Here is a 27044-nt window from a genome sequence, read left to right as displayed (position 1 = left end):
ATCTTGATCGGTACCAGCTGTACTGGGAGTCTGGGACGAGGCTCTTTGCCCAAAATGAGCTGATCAAGACGCCTGTATTCAAAAATGGTCAGCATTCTTTGTTTCCAAATGTTATAGTTGCTGCCATTAAAGCGTTGATTTCCTTCTAACATCAGATTGGTGAGCGTGGCCATTTTCCAAAAAACAATACAGAAGTCTGACACACAAAAAAATGTAGCTGCCTGCTTAAAATTCCTCTTTCAAGATGACTGTACCAAACCTTAACAAATTCTGCTTTGAAAGAAATAGGCTTGCACAAAAAAAATAACTCAGATCTGTACCAGATCAAAACACCAGACCAAAACCATGACAAGAGGTCGCATGTATCTTCATAAAAATAAAGCTGATTTGAAGAGAGAGAAAAAAATACGTATACTGAAGCTGTCCACGATTATATTTGCTGTTCTGGTCCCACCGCTTCAAAGAAAACTTTAATCAAATCGCTAAGCAAACACAACCCAAACGGAGCTCAGAAAGACCCTTGCGGAAGCCTGAACAAGTTTTACTGTGTATCGACCATAATGTATCAGATGCTTGGCTATGATCTGGAAAATGCCGTCACGTGAAAATGCTTGATATTTTCAATGCCGTCACTATAATCTGGAAAATGCCGTCACGTGGTGCAAGCGGGGCTTAAATCTCTGGAGAATCTCGATCTGTCGAATACGTGAGCCAAAATACGTGAGCAAAAAAAAAACGGTTTAACTTTAGCTTCGGCTTTGGATTTTGCTTCTGGTGACGCAAACACTTCAACTTCGGTTTCCGCTACCGCTTCCGGTTCTGATTCAGGCTCTCGATCTGGTGGAGGAGACAGTCAATAGATTGATATTACTGTAACTTGATATGTTTCGGGTGTGCGATTCCAAGTATCGTGACGGAGCCACAATATCGTTCCTCCCAGCCTTTATCTCAGTTCGACATATCCCATAAATTGTGCAATGGAATTACAGAGGATGGCTCAGAAAATGAGCACGAACGCGGTTTCCGTGTGCAGAAAGCGCAGAAGCTGGCTACTGGCCATCACAGCGATGGCGGGAACCGGGTCTTTTATCTCCGGAAAAACAAACGAGAGAAGACTGTGTTGCCACGTTCCTGTGTGGCGAAGCAAATCCTCAGCTGAGACGTTAAATGAGGATTCACCGTCAAAACGAGGGACCAAGTCAGGCCACGCCTCGCAGCGAACACTGATATGCCGTATTTTAATTTCAAGGCAATTTCACGATTCCGAGCACCGCCACAAAGTTAATTCCTCATAAAGTGATAATGCAGGAGAAGAATCCCTTTCTGTATCGAGATTGACGACTGTAAGCTTTTATCACAGTGAGCAAAGCCGAGGCTAAGACTCAGTGAAGGCTACCTGGCTTACAGAGGGCTCGACCTTAGAAAGGAATGAAGGAACTCAAGAGATTAGGATACGAAGAGGATAGCTGATCAAGAAATCTACAGACCCTGAGAGCAGTTTCGAAATGAACTACTGAATTTTTCAAACTATGAAAAATTATTTCGAAAAAAAAAAATCCCTGTGCTCTGATACCATAAAAGAATATCGAATGAATTAATTAGGAATGAGCAAACAGCTCAATGATAATACAGAGATATTTACAATAATAGAAACATCAGGTTTCTATGTAGAATATGGAAACAATCAGTTTCATCTAAGAAACTGCTAAAAGAATAAAAATAGCAACAGCTAAAAGACTGAGCATTAAATACTAAATAGAAATATTCTAATACATGATAGAGAAGAAAATTCGGTTATATTTCTGTATGTTGGATGGGCAGTAACATATAAGAAAGCAGTTTGGGATGACATAGGGTAAATCAGATTTGTGGCACAGTAAGAAAGCTCGAACTCCTCTGTGATTTTCGGAGGATGATCATTGTCATCATCTCAGATATCTTTTTGGATGGAAAACAGTGATAGGCTCAGACCTTTAGCACAGTCATCAAGATCTCTAGCTTTGGTATCATTGCAGTAAGCAACTCGGAAGCCTCTTTGAGGTCTCATAAAACCAATAGATATGAAGATTCTGTGGTGCCACCTCTATTACAGTCTCGGTAATGGAACAATGAAATATACCTCTGTCTTGGTGTAGTAAGATAACATAACAATTCGTTGCAACTACAATTTGTAGTATCTCTGTGGTGAATAAAGATGCTGTTGTTATGGTGCAACAATAATGATCTTAGTGGTGCAGTAGTGATGCCCTCGGGATTGCAGCAGTGATGACTTTAGTAGCAATGATGATGATCTCAACAATGACGAAGAAGAGGATTGGTGTCTTGGTCTTGGAGTGGCTGAATGGGTCAAGGGTCATGATCTTGATATTCGTCAATTGGAATATTTATAAGAAGAATTTGTGTGGGTTTTCCTCTCAAAGAGAGAGGTTTTGGCCCTGGCAGAAAGCCAACATCTTGTGTTTTTGTCTTTCTTGTTTTGGTTACTATTTGATGAAGTAAGAAAAACACACTCTAATAATAATAAGAAAAAGTTAAAAGCACCTCACAAATAGTTATCATGAAAATTTTGGACTGAATATTGGTGAGTTTTGCAGGAAGAAATTGCCTCAATATTGGCGTGTTCAGGTGCCAAGTACATTGGAAAATTTTTGGCAACTTGGGCAAGTGATCTACAAGGCCTTGGGCCTATGATTTGATCTCTAAACCCCTAAGTCACCTGACACAGGGATTCGGGACACGTAGGATTCGGGATTCGTGGTGTCGGATTCGGGACACGCTGACCCCCTAGAACAGGACACGTTATATATTATTTTATTATATATATATATATATATATATATATATATTAAAAATTAGATATTATCATATTTCTTACACAAATTTTAATTAATGATACAAATTTATTGATTTCAAACAGAGATATTCATCTATATCTATTAGCATGCATAGTACATACAAAATTCAAATAAATGTCAGTGGTACTGGTCACATAAATGATAAATCTATTAAAAATTTAAATCATGATTCATAATTCATAACTGAAAGACAACTTACAACTACAAGATAGTAAGATAAACACACTGACAACTGTAGTTTTCTCATTAAGTCATCAAATCAAAATCTGTTACATAGGTAGTGTTGGTGCAATGCCAATGGCAAATAGAAATAGAAAATATAAAACAACTATAGGTATACAAGCCTCAAGGCATCAATAAGCATCAGAATCAGCATCACTGTCCCCATCATCATGGTCCCCACTGCTCTCCTCTGTATCCTCCTCCTCCCCTATATCCATAGTCGCCTCTGCATCTGCTGGTATGGAGGTTGACCCCTCTAAGTCATCAAATCTAACAGGCTCAAGCACTGGATCACTGAGATCCATGTTGGCCAATGCCAACTCAACAGTGGTGTCTAGACCCATATCATCAGGAAAGACATCCCACATCTTTGTCTTTCCCCTCAACCACTCTTCCCTTTGCCTGTAAATAAGACGAAGGTTGGTGTGCACATACACCATTGTCTCTGCCTTGGACTGCTCAAGCCTGCTCTTCTTCACAGTATGCAAATTCCCATATGTGCTCCAATTCCTCTCGCAGAGAGGATGAAGTCAGCTGAGAGAGGAGCCTCATGGCTAACTGCTGAAGAGGAGGGCTTGTTGCCCCGTGATTTGCCCACCAAGAATAGGTCTTCTTAAGCCCCCGGTCTCTAATCACATCATAACCTCCAAATCGACCAGTGCCAGTGGAAAGCTCTGCAAAGGCATCCTCCACCTCAGCAAGCAATGCACTATCCTGATAAATCCGCCTAAATGCCTCTTTCCCCCCCTTTGAGATTTCACCATCCATGTGAGGAGGGAATCTACGGGAAGGTCCACCATTTAGCCACTCATGGCTGTAGTATTTGGGGTTCAATGAGTGAGCCAAACAATGTAAAGGTGTACAATTCTTGTCCCATCTGCGGACAAGAATATCATGTATGGTATCGCAGAAGGCCTCTGGTGATGTCTCATACTGGGGGCACTCACTCTGTAGAATAATGCTCCTCACAGACTCAATCATGGAATCCCATCCCTCATAAACCTCTCCTAGGATGGGTTTGTCTGTATCTGCAACTCGAAGCAAAGAGATGATAGGGTCCATGATCCGAATAATTAGATCTACCCTCTCCCACCAAGCATCATCTAGTACCGTGTCCTTCACTCTTTTTGAGGCTGCCTGATCTGTCTTTCTCCAAAAAGACCAAAACTCAGAAATAACCATGGATCCAAGAGCAGTCTTGACCTCCCTCAACCTCTTCAACATCATGAATGAAGATGCAAACCGTGTATCAAAAATCTTCAACAATGATAGATTGCTGTACTCCTTGTAGATAGTGAGGGCATTTGTATGATTTTGCACAAAGTTACGGATATGTCTTGCATCCTCAATAATGCTTCCAATCCAAAGCACATCAGAAGCAATGGATTTCAGTGCTAAGTTCAATGAATGGACAATGCAAGGTGTCCAAAACACTTGTGGATATTTAGCTTCCACAATCATGCCAGCCGCCTTGCAAACAGGTGCATTATCTGTAATGATTTGCACACAAGATTCAACACCTACCTCTTCAACAACTCTAATAAATAACTCACCCATAAATTGTGCATCCTTGTATTCGCCAAGTGTATCCACTGCTTTCAGGAAAACTGGACCATTCAAGGAAGACACCATGAAGTTGATGATTGGGTGTCGTGCTGGATCTGTCCATTCATCAGAAACAATGCTAACCCTAGATGTTGGCCATGATGCCATAATAGGCTCAAGCGTTTTTTGCACCTCTTTTTTTGCCTTCGTCAACAATGTGGTTCTCAGCTTCTCTGACCCAGGAGGCAGATACCCTGCTGGAGCCCCTTGAGTTAGAGCTCGGCACATCTTTACAAATAAAGGTGAACGTGCAATATTAAATGATATGAAGTTTTGATAGAAGAAGAAGGCAATGGTGAGATCAAGCTCTTCCCGTCTCTCTTTTTGGAAAATCCTGTCCATTGGACCAAGTGATCTTCTTTTTAATGCTTGTCCCCCAGTAGAAGTAGAACTCTCAAATGGAAATTTGGTGGTGGCTTTCCTCAAAAATGGAAGGGGGTCTTCATTCTTGCCCTTGGGTGCTTTTGATTTTGAAGCCAGTGCCACATGTTCCATACCAACATTGGCCTCCTTTTCCAATTCTTTTCTCTTTTGTGAAGTAATAGCTTTACAAGATCCAATCCCACAACCAGGTATAGCCAACAAATGTGATTTCACACGGTAATATGTGCTTTTGAAAGAAATGTTACAAAAGTTGCATTTCCATTGCACATTGCCTGCTCCCTTTCCCTTGTTGTTTGGCCCATCCTCTCTTGTGATATATTTCCACAATGGATATTTATCATTGTCTTTAAGTCCTCTTCCCTCAACATTACTTGCAGCAGACTTTGATGATATTGGGGGAGGAAGGGCATCTCTACCCATGACATTCTTGCCCTTCCTTGCTGCCTTTGATTGAGCCATGAACGCTGTTACCTCAACCTGTAAAAAAAATGAACAAACTGCTGTAAAAATTTAAAAATGCAAAAGAAATGAACAAGAATCAACACTAATTTGAATTGTAATTTCAATTTGTTACCATTACCAATTTATTGCATAGATGATGTGCAACTGAGGAAAGAGCACCTACAGGCTACAACAGTGTGTTTATAAGTTATTTTAGTAGATTTTATAATTTTCAAGCAGGTGAACTTATGGCTTGTACAAACATCTGTCATTCAATAAAATTGCAATCTCATTGGAATTTTGTAGTTGGTGCTGTTCCTGCACGGCTACTTTTTCGTCATAGTGGTCAAGCCTTTCTCGAACTTGCCTTCTAGCAGGCTGCTCAGCATTTTTATTTTTGTGCAATGTGCAGTTATCACTATAATGATACAGGGCCCAGGGTTACACAATGTTTATGTAATCGATTCTATGTACACGAATGTACAATTGACAACCTAGTTGAACCTACTAATTAGTCACTAATACTATCAAAATTGTGTAACTGGTTTCATTTCCTTCCGCTTTTTATTTGATTTACCAGTTAAAAATCCCAGTGTGTGCATTTTATTCTGTCAGCTGTTTTAAATTTCAACAACAGAGAAATCAAATGGAAATAATCTGTCCAGTTCCAAAGTCAGGAAAATTGAACAGATTCTAAAGATATCGAATCTTTTTTTTATATGAAACATGGATTTGTGTAACTGATAAATTACAGGGTTAGGGTTACACAATGCAATCGATTCTATTTACTGGAAATTCACAGTGATTGTGCCGAGCAGTGATATATATATTAATATTAGCGATTCATAAACTTGCATTTTGCTTCTCAAGTAAACTCAGAGATGACCACTAATATATATATATCAGTGTATCACGATTCACTGCGATACTTGTGCTTCTCGGATGGACTTCATATGCTTTACACTGGAGGAACTTCATATTTGGATTAAGATGAATCCCTTTATAAAACTTGGACTTTGGATTGTTATCATAACCTTAGATCATTGTATGTAACATAAATGTGGTTCAAAGTACTCGAATTTCATTATAATTTTATAACCGGCACCGCTGATACAAAGAACTGCGTTATCTGGTGGACCGTGGACTACTTACCTCAGAACTTGAAGTTAGAACTGGTGGACTGTGGACGTTGGGTGGTCCGCTCCTCGCTGCAACAGCACAATCCTTTGCCAACTGACTTGCAGAATGAGCCGTCAACCGAGCAGACACGCCCCCTTTAACCTAGCAGCAGTTCCGAGTCCGAAAACCAGGGCACGTCATAAAAATCGAGACACGCTTGGAAATTCATGACACATTACCGGGCACGACGTGTCATAAAAGGACACGACGTGTTCTGAAGTTTGGACACGAATCCGCAGAGAATCGTGTTGGATTCGAGCGATTCACGATTCGTCAAGGGTTTTGGACGAATCCGGTATCATAGCTAAACCCTCATTTTCTCTTACTGTTTGCTACAGCTGTGATAAATCTTTCATAACAGTGATAAAATTTATGTTGACGGGCCCTAAAAATCACAATTAAGTGGTCTAAACACGCTAAGAAAGTCATGATAAAATTTGACGAGTGTTTTGGCTAGTTGGACATTGAAAATTGGACTTAAATCTACTTGTTTGTTGGCTGGAGTATCTCTGCATAATCAAATAGATCAGATCTGATATAATTCGGAAAGAACACATTGAGAGGCATAAAATTGATTGGTGTGATATTTAGCATATTGTCATAACATCTAAGTATCTTGGGCATCAATTTTTTGGCATAAATCTCCAATTTGTAGTGACTGATATCTCTGCATAAAAGTGTGATCAAATCTGATATTTTCTGAATACTACATCTTAAGAGGGCTAAAAACTCATAATTTCATATTGGCAAAGTTGTTTTATCATTTGGCAATTGTTGGGCACAATTTGGCACATACTCTCACATTGATTGCTCACTGTTTGCATACTTTTTCTATTGCTGTAATAAGTGATTTCAGATCTGATATACATTGAATAATCCATCATAAGAAGGGTAGCTATCTTGCATAATCACTTGGCAAGTCATTTAATGTTTCATTGATCATATTGGGTTCTTATATGCTTGCTATTTCTTGGATCTAGAGTGATTTGTTTATTGCTGTCCTAAAATTTAATTAATGCTCGTGATTCTAAGTTCTCTTGTGAAGAAGCTTGTCTAAACATTGGTTATTTGAAAGCTAACACTTGTTTGTTTCTTGTAAACTGATTCATAGCCTCTAAAAATCAGCACTTTGCACTAAACAAGCACTCACACATCATATCTCTAATACTCTAAATCTTGTTGGTTGGTTTAAGTCACTGGGCATCTTATCTCTCTTGATTGGTATCAAGTAACATTGGCATAAAATAATTAATCATCATTGGAATATCTTGAGTAATTTTGATTGGCATTATTGTTTTGGGAAACTAATTGTTTAAGGAACATTGCTAAAGAAATTGTTGGATATTTGCTAAACACATTAATATGTCTATCTCAAATATTGACATCTTGTGTTAATAGTCATTAGCTAATTGTTAAGTGAATAATTTCTCTTAATTTCTATATGTTGCCAACATCGCAATTGGGATTAAATCAGCGAGGGTCTAAAGTCGGAAAAAATCGGCAAAATTAAAAAAATACAAAAAATTAAAAAAATTAAAAAAATACAAAATAAAGGTTTTTCCCCCAAAAACGCGATTTTTTTTCGAAAAAATCGGGATTAAATCACGATTTTTTCAAAATGAAAAAATCACTGATTTAATCGGCCGATTTAATTGTTTCTGCGAAAAAATTGCGATTTTTTGAAAAAATCGCGATTAAATCACAATTTTCGCAACGGTTAAGCATCTTGTGGTCTGGCATATTGTTTACATTGGCACTAGATAAATTGACACATTATTGGTTGTAAGATTGTTTTATAATTTTGTTGAAAATAGCAACAAGAAATGATAAAAATAGAATCCAAAATATTCCAATTTTAATTTGTCCTTGAATTAAAATTTGAATTTAGTTTTACCAGGTACTTGGAAATAATTAATTAATTCATTATGGATTAATTAGTTAGAGAAATTCAAGTTAGAAGTCTTTCTGAAGTCATGCAACAGTTATCCCTTAAATTAAGGAGATTATCCCTTAATTAAGGAGATACGATTGAGTTATATTTGAGTTGTAATTAGTTAGCTCAGTTTACTGAGTTAAGTCCAGTTAAATTAGTTCCAAACTGTTTGAGGAACTAGTTGTGAGTTATCAGTCAATTGATGCATGCATGCACTCAACAAGTGTACTCCAAATAACTGAAGATTCCCTCATCAGTAACTCATGTATATCTATTCTGAGAAAGACCCAGTTGAGATTAAAGTCAAGGACAGTGTACTATCAGGTGCATGTTTTCTCCTGTAAAGAAAACTCATGCATGCAGAAGGACAAAGGTTCCTTGAGGATTGTGCAGTTCTGACATTGTATTAGAGTAGTGTGTGAGATTAGTGTTACACTTGGTAACAGAGAATCATTCACTAGGAGAAACTGCGCAAGGAAATAGGACCTTGGAGGGCCGAGAGGAAGGCTTGTGAGAAGCTTGGATTGCCTGTGAGCATCTATGAGGATTGTACTAAGAGCTGGCTGAGAGCTAAGCGTTTGTATAATTCCTATGTATTTCCACCTTGTACGATAATACAGATAGTGGGGTTTTTAGCTGAGGTTTTCCCCGAAGTATTTTCATGTGTATTGTGCGTTGATTCTTCTTATTCTGGTTATATGTGTTCAGCTCGATCTTGCACAATCTTTTAAGCTTCCGCAAATTGATAGTAGAAATAGGTTATAGTATTCTGCTTTGATTTATATTGCATTATCGGGTTAACCTACAATAGATTTTCCACATGGTAGTAGAGAGATAGATCTATTGGGAAATTTCTACATGGTATTAGAGCCAAGTTTATCGGAGTTGTAAACAGTATACTGAGAAGAGAATTCGAAGTTTGAAGTTCGGGGTTGTAGGGGCAAATAGAATTCATATCATACTAAAATGTTGGCCAATGGCAAGGAAAGGGAAGGGGAAGGCTTCCCATTCCAAATCGAATTCTTCTCATGGAGGGAAGAAGGGTGACATATCTAAAGTGATATGCTTTAATTGTCACGAGATGGGACATTATGCGACTAATTGCCCATCGAAGATATCTAAGAAGGGATCCTCGGAAGGATCAGAAGGTGAGGCATTAGCCTTTCAGTTCGAGATGGACTTTACCCTCATCGCATACATGGTGTCATCGATGATGGGTTGTGTCTGCTATCTTGACAGTGGAGCCTCATTCCACATGACCGGTGATAAATGTTTATTTTGTGCCTTGGAGGAGAAAGACCTCAAGATGCACATAGAGATGGGTGACGACGAAAGGTATAGTGTTTCAAGGGTGGGCATGGTTTCTTTTCAGAGGGAGCATGGAGCTCCTATCACCTTGACAGATGTGAAATATGTGCCTAGACTGAAAAAGAACTTGGTATTGGCTGCAATGTTGGAGGACAAAGGCTATGATGTTGTTTTTAGTAAGGGAAAGGTTTTCCTTAGACACATCACCACGAGACAGGTGAAATAGATCAGTTCACGAGTTAAGAACCTATATGCTCTTGAGGTTCAAGATGCATGCAAAGCCTTGAGGAGCAAAACAAATGTTAGAGACTTGGTGGTTGAGAGGGAGAGTAAAGTACCTCTCAACATGCAGCCCTAGAAGAAGTCTCAGACAATTGTGGAGGAGCCAAAATTGGAGAAGCAGAGAGGAGACCGAGTGAAGAGATCCACTCATGCAGATAGCTCCATTAGAGGGAGAATTTCGATCCAAGTGGGCAGAGGATCACATGCAGCCATACCTCCAGGTGTGAGGTGGGGTGATGTGAAGTGATAGTCCCAAGAAGGCTGAAATTAGGCAGGGTCCATTGAGAGGTTTTACCTCATGGATCATACCTTGCTACGGGAGCCCAAAGTACATAGCAGCGGAAGGAATCAGTGGGATTGATGCAGTCAGAGATCAAAGTGATAGAGGCTAGAGCAGTCAGATATTGAAGAGTGCAAAGAAGGATTGACAACAGTGCAAAAAGGCAGAGTCAGCAGAAGCACAAAGTTTTTCAGTTGATAGAGGCAATAACAGTGAGAGACTTTGATGACAGATGCATCATACTGATTCAGGTTGGATGTTTTTTTTGTTTCTAGAGTTGCTGGAGCAACAACACAAGAGAGAAGTGTTGCATGCATAACATTCCAAAGGTTCACGATCGGGATCGAGTTGAATTCCTTTCTTGTTGAGAGGGAGTGTTGAAAATAACAACAAGAAATGATAAAAATAGAATCCAAAATATTCCAATTTTAATTTGTCCTTGAATTAAAATTGTGAATTAAAATTCGAATTTAGTCTTACCAGCTACTTGGAAATAATTAATCAATTCATTATGGTTTAATTAGTTGGAGAAATTCAAGTTAGAAGTCTTTCTGAAGTCATGCAATAGTTATTCCTTAAATCAATGAGATTATCCCTTAATTAAGGAGATAAGATTGAGTTATATTTGACTTGTAATTAGTTAGCTCAGTTTACTGAGTTAAGTCCAGTTAAATTAGTTCCAAACTGTTTAAGGAACTAATTGTGAGTTATCAGTTAGTTGATGCATGCATGCACTCAACAAGTGTACTCTAGATAACTGAAGATACCCTCATCAGTAACTCATGCATGTCTATTCTGAGAAATACCCAGCTGAGATTAAAGTCAAGGACAATGTACTATCAGTTGCATGTTTTCTCCTATAAAGAAAACTCATGCATGCAGAAGGACAAAGGTTCCTTGAGGATTGTGCAGTTTTGACAGTGTGTGAGATCAGTGTTACATTTGGTAACAGGGAATCATTCACTAGGAGAAACTGCGCAAGGAAATAGGAGCTTGGAGGGCAAAGAGGAAGGCTTGTGAGAAGCTTGGATTGCCTGTGAGCATCTGTGAGGATTGTACTGAGAGCTGGCTAGCTGTGAGATCTAAGGCTTTGTATAATTTCTATGTATTTCCACCTTGTATGATAATACAGATAGTGGGGTTTTTCACTTGGGCTTTCCTTGAAGTATCTTCATGTGTATTGTGCATTGATTCTTCTTCTTCTGGTTATATGTGTTCAACTCCGTATTCTGCTTTGATTTATGTTGCATTATCGGGTTAACCTACAACAAATTTTCTACATGGTAGTAGAGAGATAGATCTATAGGGAAATTTCTACAAATTCATCATTAATTACCTTTGTCATAAGAAGCTAATTATAACTTAAGTACTTAAATTATTAAACAATCTCAACTCAAGGTTCACTCATATCATTTGCATCAACATTCTAGGCCTAGTTGCATTAATAATTTACCTCCAAGCATATGCTTGGTTGATAGACTTCTAGGGCCACCCTTCTCATCTAGCTTGAGGGGCTTAGCATCTCTTCGCTGGTTAACACGGTGACCTTGTAGTGGTCATAGCCACAATCTCTGTAGCGCTAGAGATATCTGGTGATAGGAGCCTAACAGAAGGTATCATTAATCAAGCCTTTGCTTACTTCTTGTTGTCCTCCTTCCCACAACCTACCTTGGGGCCTAGCTTCAAAATAGTTAAAGGAAGGTCATACTTAGACTAGGCATTTAACTAAAAAATAACCAAGATCTTTGCATCACACCTAGGTCTTAAGATTTGTATCGCATATAGGTTAGTGAAGCATCTAAGCAGCAGTTGTCCATCTGTTTACTTGGTCTTAATTTAATAATAAGCAAGAGTTTTGACTCCATAAGGCACTGGTCTCATATTTGTATTTAATCTAATACTTAAGATCTTGCTAAATTTAACCAAGTAGCTAGGCCACTCAACTGTGTTTCCCTGACTTGTTGGTTGCCAACTTGTCCTTCATCTTCACATTTCCATAAAGACTACCCACTGTAGCATGATGTTGGGAGGCAACTAGAATGGAGTGAGCGGGGATTAGAGTGACAACCCTCGTCCTGTGTTGTTGTGAAAGTTTCTGAATCTAACAAATCAGAAATCCTACTGCAGTAAACTGATTTGCTTTACCTACTTGTGTTCTTCATTTTAACAAGTTATTTTCAGAATTATTCAGAAATATTAATGTAAATACACTGCAGCCTACACCAATATACAAATCAAGTACTGAAAAAATAAATGAGACAACCACACAAAGGACACACTTATTTTTGGACTAAACATCCCCGAAAAAACCCAGTGTGGGAGAAACAGTGCAGCAGATATGAGGGTTTTATTATTATGTAGATTTCTGAATACAACTAGGGTGCCAAATTCGGCTCACCCAACAGAGAATAAACTCGGCAAAAGTACCTTTATCCGGAGACAAATATTTTGGCGGATCCAACAACTGGATGAACAAACCCCACAGGTGACTACACTGTCCCTAGTGTTGTGTAGCGATGGCTGCTCCTAACTCTATTCTGGGACTGTGTCACCCTCCCGGTGAGCCTTCTCAGCTTAGAAATCGATTTGTTGAACTGATGCCCAATCTGCCTCACAGAAACCCCAATGCTGCCTTTGCATGACTGCGTCAGCCCTCCAGCTTTTGTGTCACCCTCCTGGAGCTGCGCTGTCTCTCCCTAGTGCTGCACTGCCTCTTTGTTATGTATTCTCGGCCTTGGACGAAAGTCTCGCTGCTGAACTGCCCCTCTCTGCACTAGAAGCTTACTCCAAAATTCTCAGCAAACCACGCCCCAGAATTTTGATCTAGCTCAAGTGCTGCTCTCTTTGTGTGTGTTCTCCAACTGACCCCAAGCCTTCCTTTATACTTTTCCTGTTGAGAAATCAATGGCCGTGATCTAATCTCTAATCAACGACTAAGATTAAATTAGACTTGATCCTCGTCACTTAGAAGCTTCTCACCCATATTTACATTAATTCACTTTAATTATTTTAATTTCCTAAGTTTTAACTTAGGCACCATTAAAAATAATTAATTATTTGAATAACATGCACTCCGGGTGGAATTTCTCCAAACGATTTATGGGTCTTGGAGATCTCATGTGTTCTAGCCCCTCCACAAAATTTTGGAGCTAGAGCACATCCGATGCTACCCAAAAATCAACAGTTGTCGCAGTGCCTGTATAATTTGAGCGACAACATTTTCTGGTGCCATTGCCAGGGACAAGTTTCTTGTTGCAAGGGTTAACGACATTTTCCCATCGTATCAACATTTTCATTAACTCGTCAAGCGACTCATTTTCTAGCGCCGTTGCTGGGGAGGAGTTTATCTCATTCTCGACGCTTCAACATCATTCTTCTTAATCTTCGTAATTTTCTAATCATCTTAGCCAAAAACTCCACAACATTTTATGGCACCTTCCTTTCATTATTCTTCATCTTTTCATGACCTTATCTTTTTTTATCTCACTAATCCTTTCATCTTGTTTATCCACACCTTTAGCACTTGGACATTTAGGTTGGTTACCTGTTTGGGTGGTTACCCCACTTATTCATCCATTCACAAGAGCTTACTCTAGAAGGAATCCTAATAGCTTGTTTAACCCCGCTCCCGATCCTGAGAATGTTCTAAGAGCTCGGCTAAACAAATCACATTGTAGAAAGGGTTTATTATTTCTCTTACAGGAAGCCCTCCCTGATCTCCCTTTTCTTTTTGTTAGTCCTCCCAATCAAGACTTATGGCTGATTATTACAGGCCTTGCAACTTCACCAACATCCAGGGATATCAACATGATTTGCCAGATGACTCTACTATGAATAGACTCCCGTCTTTCATGGGAGCAATGCCATCAATGCCGAATCTCACCTAAAGAAGTTCAACACTTTCGTACAAAGATATGCTCATGCCATTGCATACAATCATGAAGATGTCATAATGAATTTATTTGTTTTGTCATTAGAAGATAATGCACTTGAATGGTTTCATGACAAAGCAAATAATGCCTTTGACTCTTTAAGAGCCCTCACTGATGCATTTAAAGCTAAATTTGGGGATAGAAGAGAAGGAAAGTATTTGGTTGAAGAGCTTAATACTATTAAGAAGAAGGGGAATGAAACAATTGAATAATTTAACCAAAGATTTAATGGCCTTCTAAAAGATATGACTCAAGACTATAGGCTCCCTGATAGGAAAATGTTAGAATAATATTTGGAAGCTTTCAATGGTGATACTCAATATGAGATTAGGTGTGCCAAGCCTGCGACTTTAGCCGTTGCCCAAAATACAGTTGAAGAGTTAGAGAAGGATATGAAAGCTTCAGGTAAGTCAGAAATCCTAGGTTTTGAAAGAGGTCCGGTTAATTATAAGGTTAAAGAAACTAAATAAGAAGAACTATAATCAGTTAAAGAATTGACTCGAGTAATTAGGGAGATGAAAATTGAACATACCAGACAAATGAGTGACATACAATCAAGGATGATTCAAATGAAAGATAAGCAACCTAGAAATAATAATAATCTATGGCCAAAGAGAAATCATGTTGCCGAGTCGAGACCTCCTGATCCCTTCGAATCCACAAATATAGTATCCCATTCCTTTCGTGGATCTTGTCAGAAGTTCCATGATGAGAAATCTCGTGTTGTCGCAAAGAACATCTTAAGTAATGAATTTACAACTACTGTGGACCAAAGAAATATGTTTGGGAAAGAGTTTCATTTGCCTTTTAAGGATTGTATGGAAGTTATAGAAAATAGTTGTAGTGTTGAAACTCTTAATTTGAACAATGTCGAGAATGAAGGAGAAGATTGGCTTGAAGGTAAACATGCTCAAGGCATAGGAGAAGTAATCCCCGATACTCCAATGATTCATTCAAATATTAATTTGGGGGAATGGATCAACAATGCAAAAATATCTATGCCTATCAGTGAGATGATCAAGGGTCCGACTCAGAAAACCACAATTGCGGAGGATGTCAAAGCTCCTCAAGAAAATGTTTTCAAGGTTGATCACCAAGCCATTGTTATTAGAACCGAACCGGTCATCAAACCAGAAAACCTTATGGATCAGGAACTGGTTGGAACCACACTAGGACCGAAAAAAATCGGTTTACCAAAAACACTTAAAATATACATATTTCAAACAAAAAACAGATATATTCATGTGCATCCATATGAATCCAAACCATTTATACACAAATACGCAATAGTTCTCATTTATATAGCAAGTAATAGTGCATATAACAAAAATAACACTTAGTGCAAAACGTCGTTGAACCAAAAATGTTACAAACATCAAGAAGTAGGCTCTATAGTCCAAAATAACATGATAGATCATAATATTATACTACAACCTACAATACTACAAGCTACAACTACAACAAATCAATGATCAAATCATCAATCATCATCAGTATCATCATCCAATTCCTGATCATCCTCCTCATTCTCGTTTGAAGAATGAGTAGCATCCAAGTCTATAATGGGATTATGGCTTGCTTCCCCTAGCCTGAAAGCTGTTATTGGTGCATCTAATATATCTGCCTCTGCATCCTGTGGAGGTGGGTCCAAGTCCAACCAAGAAAGGTCTTCATTGTCAAATGCTGGTGCTTGACTCTCCACAACCCATTTTGATGTTGTATCAAAGTCACCCAAGACAATGTTGCTTGATTTAGGGGTTTTATTCAACAATTTGCTGCGTCTAAACCTAAGGTTGCACTGAACAAAAACTATGTCATTCAACTGCTTTTGCTCCAAACGGTTCCTCTTCTTAGTGTGTATACGCTCAAACACACTCCAATTCCGCTCACACCCTGAAGCACTACATGTCTGGCTCAAAATTCGAATTGCAAATTTTTGCAATTGAGGGCATTCACTACCAAATTGTTGCCACCAATAGGCTGCAAAAAGGGTGGAAGGAAAAAAAGTATTAGCAAATGAATTTGAAAGTTGAAACTTGGACTCAACAATTGCAAAATTCAAATTGAAATGAGTAAATTATTAATATAAGAATTTGCAAATTTTGACAGTTCTTACCTGGGGGACTCTTTGCTCTATTTCTTACAGCCATAGAAATTCCAAAGGTACCAATACTCTCATTGAAATTCAAGAGCTTGTTATGAATTTGATCTTGAGTCTTGGAATTTGGGACCATGCGCTTAATGCATTTATACAATCCCCCTAAAACCTCCCCATCAGCCTCAAAATTTGTAGTGTAATGGTACCTTCAAAATTCAGAAAACAAAAACATATTCATCAAGTCAACAAAACTAAAAGTTAAAAGTTAAAACTTATAAGCAATGAGCATTGAAATCCAAAATTACATACCTTGGATTTAAGTAGTAGCCGACTGCATGTAAAGGTCTATGGAGTTGTTTGTTCCATCTTTCATCAATGATTCTCCATAGAGGAATGTACTTTTGTCTTTTATCCCCATATGCTGCCTTTATTTGTTCCTTGGCCTGATCCATGGCCTCATAAACAAAACCCATGGCAGGTTTATCACTATCCACCATCCGCAAAACTTTGACAAGAGGCTCACTAAATAACACAATCTCGTCTGCCTTTGACCAAAATCTTTTGTCAAATACTTGGCCAACCATCTGTTTCCCTTCAACCTTTTTGCTCCACTGAGATGAATTCCATTCATCACATGAAAGCATCTCCCTCAAGGTCGATTTTTGTTGAACAAGGGATTGCAACAAAAAGAAGTTGGTTCCAAATCATGTGATGGCTGATCGAACAAGCTCTTTACTCCTTATGTGCTTTCTCATCAGGTTCAAACCCATGAATGGTTGTAGATATACCTGGTTATGGATTTTGCATCTTCCACACACTTCTTCACCCACTCAATTTTGCCAATATGCTCAAGTATGAGGTCGAAGCAATGGTGTTAAAATTGGAAACTAGGGCCAAACTTCATGTGGGTCTTCTTATTCATGGCAACTGATATTTTTCTTGGATTCCTCTCGTCGAGAGGTGTAGGATTGATCTAAAGATCATTCGATTCCGACAAATATTCATGGAGATATGAATTTATTTGTGTTATGTGACAATTCGTCAAGGTCGGCCAGCAACCAAATTGCCCCCACTTGTCCTCCACGTTTTAGTATAAATAGAGGTGCCTTGCAAGTCATTTTAGACACACCTCTTGTGATCTCTTCCTCTCCACTTGTCTTTGGGTTTTGGTGGGAGGAGAGATCCTAAGAGTATACGCTCCCCTAAGAAGAAGATGCCCTAGCTCTACGCTGCCATAGAGAAGCTTAACGCTGGTATGGAGAAGCCCTAACCGCTGGCCTAATGATGCCCTAAATCTAATATGCTGTCATGTAAGGATGCCCTAGACTCTAACACGGTCATGGTGAAGAATGATTTAATGCAGTGGAGAAGGCATCTATAATGCAGGTCTAAGAGACCCTATGACGCTAATCTATGAGGCCCTAATTCTGCTGTCACAATGTGCCCTAGCCGTAGACTTGTGAGAAGATCTATTAGCAGAAAAGAGGAGACATATATACAACCTATCTAATGTTGTCCATGTGCCCTAAAAGCAGGTCTAATAAGAGACCTTAAGACGCTGTCAAAAGGAAGCCTATATGCTGTCCTAAGGGTGTTATCTACAACAAACCTATATGCAGTTCAAAAGACACCTAGCTGCAGCAAGGAGTAAAAGTCTGGACTCATACATTCTTGGAATGGATCTGTCTTCTTGTTATCCATGTTAGCCTCGCATGACAAGGAGCAGTATCCCTGTGATCTCTCGGAGGAATGACTTCGGACGAGGACACTATATTACAGTATATGGATCTGCCTCCTTGCAATGTATATCAGTGATATCACAACAACTCAGTAAATAGCCTTGGTATAATATATATATGTGTGTTTGTACTCTTTCATGGTTTGATGAAAGTAAAGTCACAGTCTTTATATGTTTCGAAGACATTCTCTTCAGCATTGCTATGTGCTAGGCCGCAGGCCATAACACCATAGCTAGGACTACCTTGGGGCTGTTGTCTTAGTTTGAAGACAGCATGATGATGAATGCTGTAACATAATGAGGTGCAACATGATGTAATGAGGTGTTCGGTCCCTATACTACTAGTGTAACCCCTTATTGTTATTAGTGCAACCCCCTTATTATATTGTTGTGCCCATGTGGTTCGCATATTGTTATTATTGTGCCCCATAGAAGCCCACTATTGTTATTGTTGTGCCCTTACATTATTATTGTTATGTCGGCTCTGATTATATTATGACCCCTTAGACTCCTATATATAGAAAGGAGGTCTTGTCATTTGTATCAACCAAGAATTGTTCATTTGTGTCATGTAAAGGAGGTTGCCCCCTCGAAGAGGCTAATTTTGAAGTCGTTGAGCTATATTTTCTTCTATTTTGTGAGTAGGTTGCATAACATTTGGTATCAGAGGTACTGGAATCTTGTTGTAACTTTTGAATAAGTGCCCACACTTCTTCGTCATTTCTTCCATTCATCCCTTGCTTCGTTTATCCAATCTGGTTGGATAATAGAAATGGCGCAAAGAAATGCTTCCACATTCTCATCCTTTCTTGAGAGTGCATTTGCCACAACATTTTGCTTCCCTTTTTTGTAGATGATTTCAAAGTTATAACCCAACATCTTTGTGACCCATTTTTGCTTCTCTTCTGAAGATAATCTTTGTTCTAAAAAGTATTTAAGACTATCATGATCCGTTTTTACCTTGAAGTGTCTTCCCATTAGGTAGGGTCGCCATTTCTTAAGTGCATGTAGTATTGCCAACATTTCCTTCTCGTAAATAGCTTTGTGTAAATACTTTCCTTTGATTGGACAGCTTTCGAAAGCAATGGGTCTTTCTTCTTGCATTAACACAACATCAATTCCATTTCATGAGGCATCACATTCCACTATAAAGGTTTTTGTGAAGTCCGGTGTAGCTAAGATCGGTGTTTGACACGTCGCCTCTTTAAGATGTTCAAAGGCCTTCGTTGCTTCTGGAGTCCATGAAAATGCATCTTTCTTCAACAATGTTGTTAGAGGTGTTGCTATTCTCCCCTAATTCTTAACAAACTTACGATAATACCCTGTCAACCCGAGAAATCCTCGTAGATGCTTTATGGATGTGGGGATTTTCCATTCCTTAATGGTTTTAATTTTGCTAGGGTCTACCTTAACACCTTCATGAGATACAATATGACCCAGATATTCCACCTCTTGTACTCCAAGAAACATTTGGAGCTTTTTGCATATAATTGTTTCTCCTCCAATAGTTTGAGCTTCCTTCTCTATGTTCTTCCATTTAGCATCAAGGGTTGGTTGAGAAACAAGGGGTGGTGCGGGGTACAAAGAAAGAGTCAATCCCTTTACGGGTTGTTGCCTTCTTCAGGTCAAAAGCACTTGAACTACCCTTTCTAACTCTAGCAGGGAAACTAGAGGAATCTTCAAAACTAGGCACTTATTCTTCCAAATCAGGTTCACTAAGCATAGCATCATCGTTTTGACTTTTACCTATATCTTTTTTAATTCTTTTGTTTTTCCCTTTTTCTTCATTGTAGGCTTCAATTAAACTTTGCATCTTTGCTTTAAGATCATCATAAACATTTTCACAAGGTTTTACTTGCCCTCTCCATTGTGCTAGGTGTTCTTTAATTCTATGGATCCCCCCACCCTTAACTTTTTTCCCACAATATTTGCAGAGTTTTATCCTTTGTTCATTTAAATGGCAGTGAATTCAAACTAGATCATTTTTGTTTTTGTGGCCATGAGGAATAAATGAAAAATCTGCATAGAAAACACTAGGCTTTTTAGAATTCTATGGCAGTTTTTTTAGGGAAAAATAAAAAAGGAGTAGAGGCAAGGAAATATCTGGAGAAGATTTGTAAATTTTGAGAAGAGAAGAAGCTCCAACCAATATGAAAATATACTCTTCAATCAACTCCAAAATCTCCTTCAGAAATTTTTCCAATGAAATCCCTCAAAATAACCTTGCAAATTTCAATAATTGTTGAGAAAAAAATAGAAGAAAATAACGGCCACATTTTTTTTTTTTGGCAACAAAAAATTACAAATCTGAATTCTGCATAAAAACACTAGGGTTTTAAATTTTTTAGGGAAAAAAAGAATAGATTTTTGAAGAAAAATAGAACATTAATGGTTGAAAAAAATAGCTTGAATTTCCCTCTTAAGCAGCGCTAAAATCCTCCAAAATCAACTCTGGAGTAGCCCTTACAAATCTGCATAAAAACACTGGGGTTTTAATTTTTTTGAGAAAAAAAATTGATTTTTGGAGAAAAATGGAACAAAAAAAATGGCAAAAATTTCCTTGATTTACCCTCTAAATTTTTTGGAGAAAATCAGCTCCAAAATCCTCTGAAATCAACTATGTAGCAGCCCCAACAAAATAAAAAAAAAAATTCTTCCACTAGCTCCAAAAACCACTGAAGAAAACCCAAAGATCTTTGGGAAAAAAAAATCTTTGAAGTAACTCGAAAATCTGCCAACCCAATAGCTCTCCTAGACTCCAATCAACTCTTCAAATTTGCAAAGAATCTCCCTCAGAATAACCTTGCAAAAACATCTTTGAATTCTCCTTACCGAACTCAGCTCAACAATTGCAAGAGACTCAAATGAATAGTGTGAGTGACATAGAAGGGTTGGGAGGATTAGAGTAGCATTAGAAACTAGGAAAAAAAACATGTTTTATTTTTATTTTTATTTTATGGCTAGGCTGCAGGGCCGTGGGCCTTGCGGAACCGGTCTCTGAACTGGTCCAGACTGATTCAATTTCGAACTAGTCTTTTCTGGTTCGGAGGGTTGGTTCAGACCGATTTTTCCCCCAAACCAGTGAAACTGGTTGGTTCTACTGGAACCAATTTGGTTCTGATAACATTGCACCAGGCTCATTAACCTTCTCTTCCATATATTGATTGTGTCAAGAACAAGGAAGTTTTGGAAATAATGTCTCTTCCCAAGGACCGCTTAGATAATTAATTAGCAATTATTAAATTAGATTTTCTTAAAAGAAGAGACAACAGTCCCAACAGACATGTCTCTCTAAATGGGCATGGCCAGTCAACTCCTATTTATGGAGCATCGCCACAACCTTGCAATCATCCATTCATTATTCAATAAATAAAGTATTACATATGACTTGTTTCATATTAGTAACCTTGAATGTTAACAGCATGAGCATACAGTTAAGGTGTTCCACTCTCCTCACAATCCAAGAAACAAGAAGAGAGAAAGAGATCAAGCCATTGTTGCTGAAGAAGAAGACCTAAAGTAAGCCAAACCCGAAGAATCTGATATAAGAGACTTACTCTACTAAGTCCTTTGCTTCTAGTCTATTCTATTTTTTATTTTTGATGTTTAGAATTTATAGGTTCTAACATATTTCTGGGAAAGACATTTTCTTTTGTTTTCACAAGTTTATAGGTATCCCTCAAGCTTTGGAGGGAGCCCTCAACATCTCCCAAAGATAAGTATCTCATTTCCTTTTAGTTTTTGGTTTCATGTGCTCATTTAAGTTTTGATTATATTAAATACTAATCACCATTCTCCCTCTATTGTCTTGATTAGGGAAACATCTGCTATATCCTCAAGGAGTATGAAAGAGAGCCTCCCAAGACAAGGTTTGTCAAGAAACAAAGGTATGCCTCAAAACTACAAAACATTGATTTCTTTATAATAAATGTTCATTCATTTGACAATCTATTACTAACATCGTTATGTCTAGCTATATTGAATCTTAATGATTCTTGTTTTGGGTGATTCATCACTTGATAAATCTATCCCCTCCTCATATTCTTAATTGATCTTATAGAACCCTAGACAGGTTCTCTAGAAAACCCTAACCTAAGGGTATGCTAATGTTAATGTCTAAAACCCTAATATTGCTTAGGATTATTGGGAAATGCTATATGAAGTTTTCGACGTTCGTTGATGATGTCATGTTTGGGATTTCGTTGTGATCATGACAACCTAACTTGTTAGGGTTGAAATGATGATGTCTGAAATCCCGAACCTTTGAAATTTTGATATAGTAGAATTTACTTTGCTATGTTATGAAACGCTAAATCCTTAGGGTTTGGTTAGGCGGAGGCCTATAAACAAACTCCTTGTTAGGTATTTAAAGTCCTAGGAACAGAACCCTATGTTTATATATGTGTCCATGTAGTTGAAACCCTAGCTTGGTCTAGGATGATATATGTCTAATATGTTGCCTAACATATGATATGTTTATGCATGATGATTTATTTCTGGATATATGTGTTGACCTAATTGTTAATGGTCATAAGTCTTAGGGTTTAATATAGGTTCTTGTCTAAGTTTGATATTCTAGGATGATGCTGAAATGAGAAAATAGAGGGTTTGTAGCTAACCCTAGTGGATGCTAGTCATGTTGTTGATTGAAATTGTAATTGGTTCTTTGTTTTTAAAAGCTTATATATGATATATAGGCTAAGTCACCGAATTCGTCCTAAACCCCCTGCGAATCCCGAATCCAGCGAATCTGACACGATTCGGTCCGGATTCGTGTCCAAATCATATGACACGTCGTGTCCTTTTCCGACACGTCGAATCCGAGGTCGTGTCACGATTTTCAAAAGCGTGTCGCGATTTTGGGAAACGTGTCCTGTTCATGGTAATGTTAAATTCTTAAAGTAAAAGTGACATTCTCCTTAATCTTCATTTTCATCCTTTTACTTAAATTTTTAACATTACCATGAAATGACTCAGGATGTTTGAGAGTGGTTCCGACCTCATTGGATTTCATATGGAGAAAGTAGAATTTTAGATTTCATTCAAAATCCAGCAGACTTATCAGTTTTTCAAGATTTTAGTATTGGGAGATTGCAATGTTTATATGAAATAGACATATAGATGACTCATGATATACATTTATTATATTGTTTGTTGGTATTTTGACTCTTGAGAGTTGAGACTGACTTAGGACTCAAGATTCAAGATTTGATTCACTATTTTGATATGTGATGTAGCACTAGACTTCAAAGTTCATATACATATAATATATTAGTTTTCTTTTCATATTTACGTGGAAATGCATTTATTTGACATTCTGGTTACTTTAGATGCTAAAAAATTTAAAAAAATGAATATTTTTGTATTTTTTTTTAATTCTATTGTGTTTTTTCAAAAACATCCCAACTTTAATGAATTTTTCAGTTTCTGGACCCTTGCTGATTTATTACTGATGTTGACATTATCCACATTGGTTTGGATCATACAAAAAAACATACACCTAGTATTTCATTCCTAGGATCTTACTTTTGTTGGAATTTCTAAGTCTGACACATTAGAAACCCTTCATGCACTTTATTTGATTTATTCCTACCTACTTGTTATTTTCCTTAACAAGTTATTTACAATGTAAGTACTGAAAATAAACACTAGTGCATGCTCAACATATTATAGATCGACAACTAAAAGGAACAAGAACAAACACACAACATGACACCATTATTTTTGGACTAATGTCCTCAGAAAAACCCAATGTGGGAAAACTGGTGCAACTATATGAGGGTTTTCTTATTAAGCAATATCGAAGTACAATTTGGGTGCCGAAATTGGCCTACCCAACAGAGAATTTCCTTAGCAGCTTTACCTCACAGTTTGAGAGAAATCCCCTGGCTGAAACCTTAGAAAATCCTTCCGGCAATTCCTCAACACAAAACTGATTTGCAACCCCAGCGTCTGCCCAATCTGGACTGCTTCAGCCTCTCCTAGCCCAACACTGGCCCTGCGTCAGCCTTCCTTGGCCTGCGTCAGCCCCAGGAGGCCCTGTGTAAGCTCTGGGAGCCTCTACGTGAGCTACGCTAGCCCCTCTGGTGCTCTGCGCAGCACTTGGCTGCCTCTACGTGGCCCAACGTCAGCCTCTCCTAACCTAGCGTTGGCCCTACATCAGTCTTCCTTGGCCTGCGTCAGCACCAGGAGACCTTGGGTCAGCTCCGGGAGCCTTTGCGTCAGCTACGCTGGCCCCTCTGGTGCTCTGCGCAACACTTGGCTGCCTCTATGTGGCTATGCTGAGCCCTTGCTGGCTCTGTGTCACTCTCCTTGGCTGCTGCGCTGCTCTCCCGACACAATCTCTGCCTTCTCTGTTTGTTTGTACTCAATGCCCCTCAGTTGCTCTCCCGATCATTGATTCTATCTCTCTTAGCAAACCCCGCTCTAGAGAAAAGAATGACTGATCACTCTGGTGTATTCTCCAAGTGACCCTCAAGCCTCCTCTTATACTTTTCCTGTTGACATATCAATGGCCGAGATTAAATTCTAATCAACAGCTAAGATTAGATCTGGCTTGATCTGTCTTTTGGACTATTCTAACACAGATTCATATTAATACACATTAATATTTTATTTTCCCTAAGTTTAGACTTAGGGACTCCATTAAAAACATTAATTATTTTAATATCTCCTGATCTGTTTAGAATCTGCCCAAACCCTTTTTGGGTATTGGAGATTTCATGTGCCTCAACCTCTCTAACAAATTTCGTGGCTAGAGCACATCCGATGCTACCCCAAATCAACAATCCCTCTTAGCGAGCACTGTGCTCTATCAATACTCCTCACTGAGTATTACTTTGATCATCCGGCATCGGTACCTGTGCTGATGCTAGGCCTTCCTGCCCAACATCCTCTGCACTGCTACATCTTGCACTACTGCCCATGGTTCTGCCACTGCCACTGTCATTGTTTCATCTGTATGACAACTTCCTCTACATCCGTGATGCTGTTGGTCCTTTCTCCCAGCACTGCATCCGCATTGCACCTCCTCTCATCATGCTGCATCGTGTTGCCCACTACTGCACTGCAACTTTGTTACTGAGAAGTAAGTAACTGATCTCCCAATTTGACCTCCTTGTTGGGCTAGAGACACTGACTGATGCTGAAGCTCCCTTTATCGCAGACAAGTGCTCCCTCTCGGACCTCTGCACTGCTGCAACAACTCCCTGCATCTCTCACCGTTGCACACCTCCCTGTGCCATCCTGCACTGGTGCAACACTCTTGTGTCTCTTGCATCATTGTAGCTTGCTAGCTCTGCGCTGTGTCGGGACTGCTACACTGTAGCTCTCTTTGCCGTTCCATCCGCATACGTCTCTACCCACTTAGCCAGTCCTGTTACTCCTTGACGGGGCTCTTGTAGCAAGGTCTAATCCAAGAGGCTGGGTACCTCGAGGTTCCTACCCGTCGTCGCTTGTAGTCCATCTGACTACAGCTCGATGTCTCCCCACTTCTGCTCAAGTGGTGTGTGTGCACTCATGGCATAGTCATCGTCTGTCAAAACTTCCTTCTCTGCCCGTGCTGGCACTGCCTTAGTCTCGGAGGACTCTCCCTTACTCTTCTTCCTTGGACACTGGGTTGCATAATGACCCAGCTCCCCACAGTGGAAGAACTTGATCTTGGAGAGATCCTTTTTCATTCGATTTTCCTAGTTTCCCTCAGATGATAGGGCCACATCTTCCTCCTCCTGCTTGACTTTGATCCCTTTGCTATTGCTACTTGTCTTCGACTGTCACCTGATCTCTTCCTGATGAAGAGTTGCCCACATCTCGTCCCAAGGTGGAAGTGTTCCTCTGCTTACTATACTCTGTACAAACACTTCCCAGTCTTCTGAGACAACATTCAAGGTTGTCCTCACCATTAGCTCCTGATCCGGTGTCGCCCCTATAGCAGTCAATTGATCTCGGATCTCATTCAGTCCTCTGAGGAAGGTGTCAATCGATTGTCCCTTCTTCATCTGATACGGCCTCATCTGATTCTCGAGCAACATTCTTCTCTGCACAGAAGTATGCTAGTACAACTTCTTGAGAGCCTTCCATATCTCAAATGTTGTTTCCTTCTCAACTATGTGTGGTACTACTACTACATGATCCTTGACCCCGTCAAGGATAATGCTCTTGGCCCTTGCCATCGCCTCCTCGTTTTTATCATTATCACTGGGGTTGACTGGGACAGCTATTACCTTCAAGGCGAAGTTCTTGACACAATTCCTGTCAAGTACGGATAATATTCTGGCCTTCCAAACTACGAAGTTCGATGCTTCGTCCAGTCTATCTTGGTCTCTTACTCCGTGTAGTGCCATGATGCTCCTCTACTTGCCTCCTGGAAGTTCTCTGTTCGACTCCTCTGAGTCTCTACTTCTCGTCTGGAAGTTCTCTTCTGGACTTCCTCTGGGTCCTGATTTTCCTCTTGGAAATCCTTCTACCGCTTGTCTAGATGCCTCCTACTCTGATCGTCTTGTGCAACTGCACTACTGATTCAGGTTCCTTGGCTAGAAACCCTTGGTAGCAACTCCTTTGGCCTTGCTCTGTCAGGTACTGTTCTGACTACGGTAGCTCACCAGCTCCGCTCTGCAATATTCCTACAGCCTTCTAAACCCCAACAACTGCCTATCTGTGGACTGCGTCAGCCCCTCTCTGCGTCACACTGGCCCTGCGTCACCTCGGATGAGTTTGCATCAGCGCTGGGAGGCCCTGCGTCAGCCCTCTAGCCCTCTGCGTCAGCAACGCTGGCCTCTCTGAGGCTCT

General features: G+C 39.3%; 2 protein-coding genes across 4 annotated transcripts in view; one reads left to right on the top strand and one right to left on the bottom strand.

Moving 5' to 3' along the window:
- Positions 1–27044, top strand: part of ATJ1 (DNAJ heat shock family protein) — a 332305-nt gene that overhangs the window by 203080 nt on the left and 102181 nt on the right. The gene's annotated exons all lie outside the window — the stretch shown is intronic.
- LOC149242690 (uncharacterized) lies at positions 15461–17163 on the bottom strand. The gene is made up of 3 exons (XM_089461040.1): positions 16829–17163; positions 16538–16725; positions 15461–16401 (listed from the first exon to the last, which is right to left on the bottom strand). Exons 1-3 carry the CDS (start codon positions 17161–17163, stop codon positions 15902–15904), a joined length of 1023 nt encoding a protein of 340 aa, XP_089317166.1. The 3' UTR covers positions 15461–15901.

This window comes from Pinus tabuliformis, chromosome 8, assembly GCF_031772625.1.
Source record: "Pinus tabuliformis cultivar Carrire ecotype Pingquan chromosome 8, CPIR1, whole genome shotgun sequence".
In the NCBI taxonomy this organism is placed as follows: domain Eukaryota; kingdom Viridiplantae; phylum Streptophyta; class Pinopsida; order Pinales; family Pinaceae; genus Pinus; species Pinus tabuliformis.
This window is presented reverse-complemented; position numbering and strand designations above follow the sequence as displayed.

Bases quoted from the DNA above. Each gene is read 5' to 3' on its own strand.
- LOC149242690 (XM_089461040.1), bottom strand. From the start codon at position 17,163: ATGCTTTCATGTGATGAATGGAATTCATCTCAGTGGAGCAAAAAGGTT. The intron at 16,726-16,828 runs GTATGTAATTTT...TGAATTTTGAAG, and splicing joins GGCTACTACTTAAATCCAAG to GTACCATTACACTACAAATT. The intron at 16,402-16,537 runs GTAAGAACTGTC...CCCTTTTTGCAG, and splicing joins TAGAGCAAAGAGTCCCCCAG to CCTATTGGTGGCAACAATTT.